The 12,526-nt window shown below is 40.5% G+C and overlaps 1 protein-coding gene across 1 annotated transcript; it reads left to right on the top strand.

Annotated features, from left to right (window-relative positions):
* Positions 1 to 1,370: 1,370 nt before the first annotated feature.
* On the top strand, positions 1,371 to 3,203 carry lingo3a (leucine rich repeat and Ig domain containing 3a; the record flags this gene model as incomplete). Its single annotated transcript, XM_080033297.1, has 1 exon — positions 1,371 to 3,203. The coding sequence occupies one exon, from the start codon at positions 1,371 to 1,373 to the stop codon at positions 3,201 to 3,203; it is 1,833 nt and encodes a 610-aa protein (XP_079889423.1).
* Positions 3,204 to 12,526: the final 9,323 nt, after the last annotated feature.

Here is a 12,526-nt window from a genome sequence, read left to right as displayed (position 1 = left end):
TGCCAGAACGCCTCCCACCTCATGACTTTCTTTGACTGTGATGGCTTGGTGTGTGTGTGTGTGTGTGTGTGTGTGTGCGCGCACATGTGCATGCGTGCCGTCTTATTGATAAAGGCACCAACAACGATATATTGGAGGTTTTGGACTAAAAAAGGAAAATGTTTCCTAGCCCTAGTGTTTCCATATATGTTTAAGGAACTGCATTGCATCGGCACATTTATTTTTTATCACCGTGCCTATCATCTATTGTATGTCAGGGATCTATTTATTTGGGAGTCACGGGAATGGTGGCCTTTGAATGTGCTATAACATGTTGTCAGCCTTTCCCACACAATTATAATTATGTTATGGAATATATTTGATGGATTTGCTTTCCATCCCAGTAGTTTGCATTTCACAATGGGATAATAAAGGGGTTAGCAGTCTGCTGCCAAAATCCAGCAGTCAGAGGAGTGACAAGAGAGAGAGAGAGAGAGAGAAACTGTGCATGTTTGTGTACGTCCGTGTGTCTCAAATGAAACCCATAGGCAGTTCAGGCAAGGCAAGCTCTTCTCATGATAAGCCTCATGCCTCAGAGACTAATATGTGATGATGTGATGGTGCCACACTAAGTCGCAGCCTTCTGCTAAGGTGACCTTGTCCAGTATTTACTCACTAGTGGCTGGTTATGCTGTGCTATATGTCTGCTGGTTGGCTCGTTCACTGTCACTTTCATATTCTGCTTGGCCTGTTTACGTGCCGGTATAGTTCTCCTATAGAGCAGTATATTTATTTGTTAGTATTCAATCACATTGCCTAAATGAACTATTTGGGTGCATTTTGGCATTGCTAGTTGCTGTGACATGCATTCGAGGCTATTGTTTTCCTTTTGCATGCATTTGTCTCACCTTTCCCTTTTACCTTACATGAAATAGCTAGAGTTCAAAAACGTATTAAGTTGACTCATATCTATTAGAGGAAATCTCAGACGATTTTAAAAACCTGACTGTTTGTAAGCCACAGTCAACCCTTGTTAATCAAACTGTTTAACTGAATACAGAGCCTGAGTCCTTTGAGGATTATCTTGGGAGCTCCAGCCTTCATTTCACCACTACGCCGGGTCAATTAGAGTTTGTAATTGTAATTCCACTTATTTAGACTGTTTGATGGCTGCTGTTGAAGGGGAATTGAGTTTAATGAATTTGTCTCGCTCTCTGTCTCTTTGTCTTTCTCTTTACTCTTTCTGGTCTACTATCCACCCTCCCTTTTACATTTTTTCATTACCGTTTTTTCTCTCCCTCTTTCTCTTTCCCCAGGTGTCTGGCCCTTTGATTCAAACCCAGACAGGAGCAGGAGGAAGTAGAAGAGAGAGAGAGAGAGAGAGAGAGGCCATGGGGGTGTGCCTGGGCAAGGATGTCAGCTTCCTCCTGCCTTTCCTGTTCTTACTACTGATGATCACAGTGTCACTGGCCCAGGGTCAAGGATGTCCCCAGCGTTGTGAGTGCATTACGAAGCTCAAGACTGTGTCCTGCTACGGTAAACGCCTGTCCGCACTGCCAGATGGTATCCCTCTGGACACCAAGATCCTGGACCTCAGTGGGAATAAACTTCGCTGGGTGGAGCATGGTGACGTGCTTCCATATCAACGTCTTGAGAAGCTGGACATGAGCGAGAACATGATCAGTGTCCTCGAACCCAACGCTTTTTCTAGTCTCCAGAACCTGCAGTCGCTTTCACTGAGGGCTAACCAATTGAAACTGGTCCCCATGGGGGCGTTCTCACGTCTCTCCAACCTCACCTCATTGGACCTCAGTGGGAATAAGATTGTTATTCTTTTGGACTTTACTTTCCAAGACCTGAAGAGTCTGAAAAACCTGGAAGTTGGAGACAATGATTTGGTATATATTTCCAACAAGGCCTTTCTGGGCCTGGTGGGGCTGAGGGAGCTGACCATTGAGAGGTGCAACCTGACTTCTGTGTCCAGCCAGTCTTTGTCTTACTTGCATAACTTGGTGACGCTGCGGCTCCGCTACCTCAGTATCTCCGCATTAGAGGACCAGAATTTCCGTAAACTGGGAAACCTGAGAGGCCTCGAGATCGATCACTGGCCCTTCTTGGAGTATATTTCCCCTCACAGCCTGCAGGGTCTGAACTTATCTTGGCTGTCTATCACGCACACCAACATTACTTCTGTGCCCACCTCTGCCCTACGCAGTCTGGCTCACCTCACCAGCCTCAACCTCTCCTACAACCCTATCACTGTGTTGGAGTCCTGGGCGCTGCGGGACCTTGTTAGGCTGAAGGAGCTGCATCTAGTCAACACCAACCTGGTGGCAGTGCAGCCATATGCGCTGGGTGGTCTAAGGCAAATTCGCCTTCTTAACCTGTCCACTAACAGCCTGGTCACCCTGGAAGAGGGAGCCTTTCAGTCCATCAACACCCTGGAGACACTACGTTTGGATGCAAACCCTCTGGCATGCGACTGCCGCTTGCTATGGATCCTTCAGCGCAGGAAAACCCTCAATTTTGATGGCGCTTCCCCAGTGTGTATGACGCCCGTGGAGGTGCAGGGCCGGGCCCTTAATGCTTTCTCGGACTCAGCTCTCTTTGATCACTTTACTTGCCAGAAGCCCAAAATCCGCAACAGGAAACTGCAGCAGATAACTGCCCGTGAGATGCAGGTGGTGTCATTCATTTGCAGAGCAGAAGGTGAGCCAACACCAGTGATTTTCTGGATCTCTCCTCAACGTCGCCGTATAACCACGAAGAGCAGTGGCCGCCTAACTGTGTTGCCAGATGGCACATTAGAAATACGGTATGCCCAGGTCATGGATACTGGAACTTACATTTGTATAGCCAGCAATGCTGGTGGAAATGACACCTATTTTGCCACACTTACAGTTAGCGGGCTGCCACTAGATGCAGCCCTTATGGCCAACCGCACTTACTATGCTGGGGACCTTAATGACACAAATTTGAATGATACCAGAGTCTTATTGAAGTTTACTCTGGACCTCAAAACCATCCTCATATCCACAGCTATGGGCTGTATCATGTTCCTGGGGGTAGTTCTCTTCTGCTTCATTCTACTGTTTGTGTGGAGTCGAGGGAGAGGGCAGCACAAGAACAATTTCTCTGTGGAATATTCCTTCAGAAAGGTGGATGGACCCGCTGCCAGCGGAGGACAGGGTGGTGGACGCAAGTTCAACATGAAAATGATTTGATTATTATTATTTTCATAAATATTATTTTGGTGTTTTTCATCTATATCAGTGGAGAGTGGAAATGGGTAGAGAGAGAAAGAGGGGGATGACATGCGGCAAAGGGCCAGAGCCGAAGTCAAACCGGGCCAATGCGACAAGGACTCAGCCTTAATATGCACTCTACCCAGTGCCCCAAATGATTTGATTATTTGGATCAGTTTTTTCATTCTCTCATTCCCTGCTGCTGTGTACAAGCAGTCTCAAGCTAGGAAATAAAGGGACAGGACACTGCAGCGGACCTTTGCAAGACATTAAATACTATTATTTATAGGACATGGTTTGTTATTGATACAACTGTATAGGAGAAAATTAAAACTGTATGGATTTGATATATTTGTATTACTTTGTTGTGTGTTTACAAAAATGTGCAGAGGAATGCTGGATTATCGTTCAAGATGTTGAAGAGACTAAAATGACCAAACAACAAAAGCACCAGTCTTTAACCACTACAAAGGTCTAGCCAACTCCATCCCTACAATGAACTCTGTCCACGTCATCTTTAAATGACTTCACCTCTCTGCTCCATCTGAGTTGAAACGATCTGTTTATCTCCAAAATCATGAATACATTATAACAGGTTGGTGCCTAATGATTGCCAAGGACTTGCCATTATATATTTGAATATTTCCAGCTATAAACTGCATATTTAGACTAATATACAATCAGGAGCACGATTATGACAAACATAGGCTCTGCTTCTTTTTTGTTTGTTGCTGATGGTAGATTTGTACAAAATACATTAGCCCACTCTCTGCGACACTGCCAGTTTGTTCATAAAGCGCCATTTGATGTCAATATCAATGCAATGTCATGGAAGAGACAAGGTTACTTCTCATTGGATACCACTGAAAGTTGGTCAAAGCCATTTTATAGAAAAATGGGACTCCACACGTTAAGCTAGTTAAGTAAAGGGCCCAATTCACACAATTGTGTTGTGACAAATCAGTACATGCAGGTGCACACTTGCTACTTAGATTTTCCATTGTTGTTTATTCAGTAAACAATTCAAAGATATGTACATGATGAGGTGGATTCTTACTTCGAACAATGTGTATTATTTGTAAATTTAAAATGTGATGGGGTGCATTCATCCTAAAGATGAACAGATAATTCTGTATAGGTAGGATATATACTGTATAGATGTATTATATATTTTGTAATCATTCACATCGTTGAAATCCTTGTGGTCGTTTATAGTACTGTTGAGTGAGTTTTTCTGTTCTTCTGTAATTCTCCTGTCTTTTTTCCAAATCAGTGATATCCAGAACAAAGCTTTTTACAGTCGCACTTCAGATCAGATGTCATCAGATAGATATTGCACTGAGAAATGCCTAGTCGCTCCCTGTGCTCCTCCCCAGCAACAAATCATGAAGGGCGTTTTCGTCAGGTTTGGTCCACTTGTCTATATTTGGCCCTCAGTGACAGTGGGGATGCTTGGCTCACCGGCAGGGTAAGAAGTAATGGGTTCTCGCCACAACCTCAAATGTGTTTCAGACAAGCAGGGAAAAATGTTAATGTGATAAAGACCTTGCAGAATGGAACACCAAGGTCATTATGAAACTGAGCAAGGGAGAGGAAAAAAAAGTGTCTGAGGTATTCTAGGAAGACACTGACATTTTAATTCAAAGGGCTCGATGGTAACTTGTAACAATAAATGCCTCACAAGACAGCCTTTGTGAAAGTTTAGGAAGAAGTGATTATCAAGGTGATTTCAGTATGATTCGTTCAGGGTTAAGATGTTATAATTTAATCAAGTATCAAGAAATTATTACGTGTTTTAAAACAAAGGGTGTTCCTCTACTCACAAATAGAAAAACGATGTATTCATGTATTGATGAATCCGTACATGTTTCTACAACAGAGAATGTAATACACTGATTTCAGTTACTCGACATGAATTGTCAGTCACAGCACTTGAAAACAACAGAAATGCAAATTTGTCCGTCAAGGGGCTTGTGTTGCATCTGTGGCAGTTTCAATACTAGATAAAAACCACAGAGTTGATGGGCATCCAGCTTCTTTCATAACTCTGAAAACACACAGACTTCTTACATTAGTGTGACCTCAAGGTTTATCTCTTGATCTTTGGCTTCAATCCCAATACCACCACCAGTTCAATGAAATTCCTGACCTGACTTCCTACTACCACTACTGCAGTTTTAACGGTATTACTCTGCTGCCCTCTGTTGGCTATAGATGATACTGAATTCTACACTATTAACTAGAGCAAGTCAGATTTACAGCGCTACGTTAACAAGCAATTGTTTCCTCCTCCGCAAATGCAAATTTGACACTGAGGTAGGGCTGACCAGGATCCTCTTGTGCAGGTTGAAAACGAACAAGACAGAATAACGAGGATTCCCTCGTTACCTCGTGTAGCGTTTGTGTTCATCCATATTGACACTGCACAATATTTTTTACAGACTGGAATTTATAAGTCACAATGTAGAATTGCTTATAATGAACTGTGAATATATTACTGGATTGATTGGACACCAGTTAAGCTTCCCGTCTGCTTTTTAGAAATGTTAACACTTGATGGTATTTTTCATTATCCTTTACTGAATTCATCCTGTAAATATTAGAACCAATGTGTCTGGAAATTGTGCTAGACTGTTTTGTTTTGTTTTGTATTGTTTTATAAAAAAAAAGAAAAAGAAAGCACACTGTTTATAAAGCATGCTTTAGTATCTGCTATGATGATGTCTTAGCCCCTGTCCTGTTTTTTTTTCTATTGCGGTCAATCAACTTTAGGGTTGCAGTCTGAGAAGTTGATCAAGAGTCCAGAGTCTGTGACCCCGTCACTGTGAACATTTTGTGTTGCAAAATTTACTTTCATAATTTTTTTAGGGGTTTGTTGTATTTTGAGATATTAAAGATGCGTAGAACAAAACGTTCTTATCACGACCCCTTCTAGTCAATGTATAGGTACTGGGTATACTGTATTATTGTACATTTTCTATGCATTCATCAAAACACAAGTTAAAAAATAAATACAATTTTGTGAGCAGATAAAACATTCCTTCAGATTCACACCTGCGGTGTTTGTTTGTCGAATAATTTCTTGATCCTGACTGTTCAATTCCTTGGCTATAATTATTTATTTGATTGTAAAAAGTTGAAATTATAACACTAAATTAAGTCCCATTGTTAAACGCTGGGTTAGTGAATTTATACTATTTAGACTGGTTAGGTGTAAACTTGACATTTCCAATGCACACACAGAGAATGAAGGACATTTTATAGTCCAATGCTTAAACTTTAAATTGATTTACACATTCATAGATTCTGCATGTAATAGAACCATATAGACACAAACATTTCCATATCAGATTATTTTTACATGTGGCTGGAGAAAATCTTTAAATATTTAGTTCAATGGTGAGGTACACAGGCAATGTGAATTGAAAGGAGCCTTTGCACAGTGTTGGGCCACCACGACCAAACAGATTCTAGGAACTGCCGGGGCACTTCATTCCTCAAAAGCCTGTCCCTAATTTTTGGAAACAAATTCAGTCAAACATGCTGTGCAGTACATAATTTAGTTACTTCCATTATGCTGTTTCTTTTCGTAAGTGTTAACTGTGACACCAGGCAGGTTCTAACATACGCATCCAAGTTAGAACTCTGTTGAAATCACTGATTTATTTAGTGATTTTGTTTTCTTCTCTTTTTCTTCCAGTTCATGAGTAGACTTCAAAGCAATACACCTGAAGCTCCCCCCGTACTCTGTCAATAGTTGACTGTAGTCGTCTTTGCAGAGGTGGGGATCTCTCTGAAGAGGAAATAACATATCTCACCTACACTCCACATGAGACATTGAAAAATGTGTCATCAACCACGCATTAGACACCAACATTGCACTGCAAAATTACAGCATAAAGCATTCAAGATGGATCTGCTGTGTATTTTATTAATATAATAATTCATCACATTTGACTTGGGGAGTATAGACAGCGGTGGTTAAGTGCACATTGCTCTGAAACCCATTCCCTCCACTATGTCTTTCATTTGAATAAGAGAGGAAATTATGTCACAATGCACTTTAACACCCAGACACTCAGCTTCTGCTTCACCAAAGCTATTTGCAGGTATACGATGGGAACACTGATGGGCGATTGAGGTGATAACGCAGTGTTTGTGGGTGGGTGTATATAAGGCTTTGTGCGTGCGAACAATGGTGTTGAAATGTGGAGGACTAAGCGGTTTAGTCTGTAGTTACTTTGGCAGGTTATGAACAAACGGCTGACCTGCAAATAACATGTGCACCTATTTTCATGTGGCCTGCTTGCAGCTGTTAATCAATTCTAATTGTCTAAAAAGTCTAAATATTATAACTAATACACTGCAGTTATATCAAAGGCCCTCTGGGCACAGGAGATGCATGAGCCAAACGCAGACAGGAGAGCAAAATTCAAAAACACAAAAGTTGCAACCTAAAAGGAACAATAACAAATACATTTTAGAAAGCCGACATTGAGTCAGGGTGTACTTGCGTTCAGGATGGTTGTTTAAGTTAAAACTAAATGGCTAAATGCACTGGCATCCTATTCTTTGGTAACATCATGTACTGTTTTGCCACTGTGTTCTACTCAATGAGACCTTCCTTATACAGTATATGACCTATAGAATGCACATGCACATAATAAAATACAAAGAGGTGGAAAAAATTGCATATATCCACAATATTTTATGAATTGAACAATACAGTCAGATTAAGTTAAAGGTATCATCAGCTGAATCTTTATGTAATTGGAAACCCCAATTTTAACTTATTCTCATTAGTGTGCCAGGCTCAAAATGAAAAAATTCACCACTTGCAACTTACGGTAAATTTGTTTCAGTTTCGAATCTTTGTGAGTAATTTGTTTTGATGAAAAAGTTTCAGTGGTGACTGCTGTGACCACGTTACCTACTTGTTGATGATGCTATAGGTTGCCAAAGACTGGAAGAGAGGTTATAAACACAATGTTAGTTGTAGTGCAAGTACAGGAGTAATGGCAGTATACCATCAAGATTGCTTCAAAGCCACAGCATGCTGGAACTTGTATACCTTGAAATCCATTTATTCAAACTGTAGCCTACACAGTTCTTATTGCCTAAAATTACACATTGGAATTGACTGACAAAAAAACAAACAAACTAAAAAACACATCAGCCGAATTCGTTCAATTTTTGGATAAAGGTATTTCTAACAGGAACAATGCTGGATCAATGCCATGCTTCACATTATAATTAGCCTAGGCTATTGTTTAACAAGGATCACAAGGGCTCATTGCTCTGGGTATTGTAGCCTAGTGAGTCTCTCCACAATGTGTTAAAGAGGAAATTAAACTGTGTTATAAGCTTACAGCTAAAAAATATTGCTGGTGGCTTTATTATGTTCTTGGCTCACAGTAACAGAATAAGAAAAAGACAATTCAAACTTGGGATAACATTCAACCATGTCTGCGATTGAAGACTCATGGACATGGATTTGAAAATGTGGTTGCATAGGCCTAGGCCTATTCAGTTGCCCAGCGTATTACCAGGTGAACACCTTTTATATACTATCTATGGTGAACACATGGGAAGTTTAAAACACCAATGAGATGTGAAGTTGGTATTTTATTTTCTTATGGTGTAAAGTATGTGCTACGAAAATAACTATTATGATGTTGGTCTTTTATGAGTTCTTTATTATCTTTATGGGGGGGGTATTTTGTTTTAGCCGAGTTAAATCTTCCTCTCTTCTCCTTTCCTCTCTCTGTTTTACCTCTCGTTCGTATTCGTGTAGAGTCGGTAAACTCCGGCGGTGGCCTGTTGCTTTAAATCTTGCCGCCGTAAAGGATTATGGGATACCACTATCTCCTTTCCTTTCGCATAGGTTGGTCCGGAGTAACCTATGCTAAAGGAGGGTTAAAGGATGAATCGAGGCTCCTTTCCTATGCCTTTCCTAAGCATTTTGAGAATTCGAATCACCTATCCGCCGAGTACTCCCGGGTCATCTCGATAGGAAAGGAAATTTCCTATGCAAAAAAGACTATTCGGAGATTGGCCCCAGTGTTGCCTTCTTTGCGCGCGCGCTTGTTTGCCACGAAGTCAAGTGTGTGGGTTTGGGCTCGTGACATCTAAACATTATTTCCAACCAGACTAAAAATATGTAACCTAAAAACTGCTTTTTAGACAGGAATAACATAGCATCATGGAATATGAAAATAACCTACAACATTTAAATTAGACTTTTTTGTTAAGGGTCGGCGTTAATGGTGCAGATTCTCCACAATCCTCAGGGAGGTGCAGCAGCAGCAGTAGCCCCTCCCTCCTCCACCCTGTCTCCCACGGCCTTACCCTGAATTGCGTTTCAAAATGTATTTACGAATGCTTATAGTCTTGTTCCCAGAATGTGCATGCTGTGTGCCCAAACATTGGCAGTAAAACACCAACATGACCAGCGTGGCCTCTTCTCGTCTCTACCACTCTTGTAAGTATATCGCGACCGTGACACAGCTAGCTAACTGGCTCTTCTTAACATGCTAACAGTTAGCAATGTGAATTAGCCAAGTGTAACTGTTATACACCGTAAACTCTATGACAAATAGGGTTAAATGGGAAAATAGAGATATACTAAATGTAATGTTATTAAAAAGTTATTAAATCAGTAATATAAGGGTAACTGAATTCTACACCATAGCTGCTAGCCTGCTTTTAGCACCCATCGTTCAGTTACCTGTCCAGACTAAATAACTTTAATTTTAGAAAAAGTATCGTATGATGAATGGGCAAAATAGACTCCTAAGTAAGAAAACAAATTATTGACTCATTATTTTTTCCCATTTGCTTATGGGCACTTCTAACGACTCAACATTAGCCATGTCTAATTGCTATAAGAAGAGCAGCTGATTAGTTATTGCATTCCTGTCCATAAACCAGAAATAATGGTACAAAAACACTTCCTTTGTAGTCAGCTGCTGTCTTGTTCCTGTCTTGGCACTGAGACTGTTACTTTCATTTTGTCTCAGAGCCAGAAAGACTGTTTGACTGGACAGCAGTGAAGTTGCCATCAGCGATGTCAGGCGAATAGCCAGCAATCTACTGTAGCTTGGGGTGCTGCTGACTCACACATACACTGTAGGAAACAACAGATGACAACTCAAGAATGAGAGTATAGCCTCAGTTTCCTTAGCCTAATGCAATAGTTTTTGTTTTGGTATTGTAGGCATTGGCCTCTGTGTTGTTGGTACACACATTTTATCTCCTGACCTGTTGAAAAAGTAAGCAACATGGAGCTTTTAATACAGGTTTATAATTGAAATAAAAATAATAAACTTAAGACCATGTTCACAATTTCTTAAAAAGTAATTATTGTAATCTTTTTCTGTGTGTAAAAAATATTCAACACATTATAGTCCCAGAGCTTATTGGAAGATTCAAACACACTGTGGCCACGGTATGGTGGAACATGAATACTTCAGCCAACAGTAGGCCTAGGATGTTTGTCAAATGGGTGTACCGGTAATAAATCTACAGTCTAATTCTTCATATTATTTCAAGCTGTCTAATTATGCTTCATGTTATAGTGAAGATCTGAGTGCATGCAAGATAAACCCACAATGTCAGTACAAAAATAGGTAAACGTAGCTAGCATGTAGGATTTAATCACTTAAATATCTTTGTGTACATAAAAGTACGTAGTCAACAGATGTACGTCCCCAGGCCTAATAAAATAAATATGAATACACAGTGGCCGCAGTATGAAGATGACTACTGCTGCCCACACAGGAAACCAAATAAATGCATCATCATATTTCACTGTTTCCATTTGGAGGGAGGCTGTAGTCAACAGTTTAAGTCATGTTGATTTAATGTCATTTTTTATAGTCCACAAATGTATCTTTTTAAATGATAAAAATATTGTACCTGGGTAAACACATCAACTGAATTTCACTGTATGAACTACATTACATTAATCTAGTTGAGACTCCTACTGCTGGTTAACACATGTACTTTAGCACAAAGTCATATTTATCCAACAAAATAAAGACTGACACATTTTTAGTCGTGTCCACATTCATTCATATCATACAAAGGAATTGTACGTTGTTTGCTGCTTGCATAGGTTGGATAGTTAGCAGGCCTCTAAAGTAAAAGATACTGAGCTTAGATCCGTGCGTGCTGTCATCTTATGCACAAGACTTGCTCACTGTTAAAGGTGCTGTAAGCGGAATGGTTCTTTTAGCTAACTTCCTGTCAGTTACTGCAGTTAGCAGTCCCCTCGCTCGTCCCTACGTCACCACATTAATGCACTGCGGTCTTCAAACAGCGAGTTATCTAGCATAATCTCAGATCCATAAGAGTGATAAAACATGATAAAAACCATCAAAACAGACATTGGGAAGGATTTTTACCTTCTCCGCCATTGTAGGCGCATAAACATTCACCCATGTGTCGCTCTGGCGTGCACCGGCAGTGAGACCACAAGTGAGACGGGTTTCGGTTTGTAGCGTCCTCTCTTGTGATTGGATATTAATTTCGGGATCCCCTGAAAAGTTTATTTGCTGATTACATGCAGAGCAGCTGACTGAGAGATTGGCTTTATGAAACGCGGACATAAGTGATCACTGTATGAATAAAGAGCAATTTAACACTTATATTAACATAAATAAACCGCTTACTTCACCTTTTAAACATGGACTCAACTTAGAAAGCACACACAGAGAAGAGCTGAAGTAGCTCTGGGTCTCTATCTTTGTGAAAGCGTAGGGAGTGCTAGCTGTGAATGTGCTCAAGTATTGATTGTATTGAAATGCTTTTTTTAATTTTTTTACTTTTTTTAGGGCAACATTTTCTACAGTCGGCTGCAGTGTGAATCACCAAGATATAACCATCAGTGTGTGCTATTTCCACTCCTTGTTCACTTAAAGGTGGAGACGGTGATTCCGGAGAATGCTTGTTGTCAAAATCACTTTTTATCAAAATCTCCTTACAATCTGCTACCAGTGTTTATACACAGCCAAGGCTCTTTAAATAAGCATGTTGACAGTGGGCCCCCTTTGTTTACGTACCCATTTTTCTGCACACCAATTTACTAGGCTTTGGATCGACACTGGATTTTTTTTCAGCGCACACTCAGTAGTACAGTAGGCGGATCGTGAGGAGATATTCACTGATTTAAAAAAAAAGTTATTTTGACAACAAGACTTCTACAGAATTGCTGAATCTCAGCCAATCAATCAACTGTACAGTAGATAGAGCACACCCCTGTTTATTGGACTGTCAGTTGGAAGTGGTTTGTCTCCGTGGAG

The sequence above is a fragment of the Ammodytes marinus genome (genome assembly GCF_949987685.1).
Source record: "Ammodytes marinus genome assembly, chromosome: 8".
NCBI classification, from domain to species: domain Eukaryota; kingdom Metazoa; phylum Chordata; class Actinopteri; order Uranoscopiformes; family Ammodytidae; genus Ammodytes; species Ammodytes marinus.
This window is presented reverse-complemented; position numbering and strand designations above follow the sequence as displayed.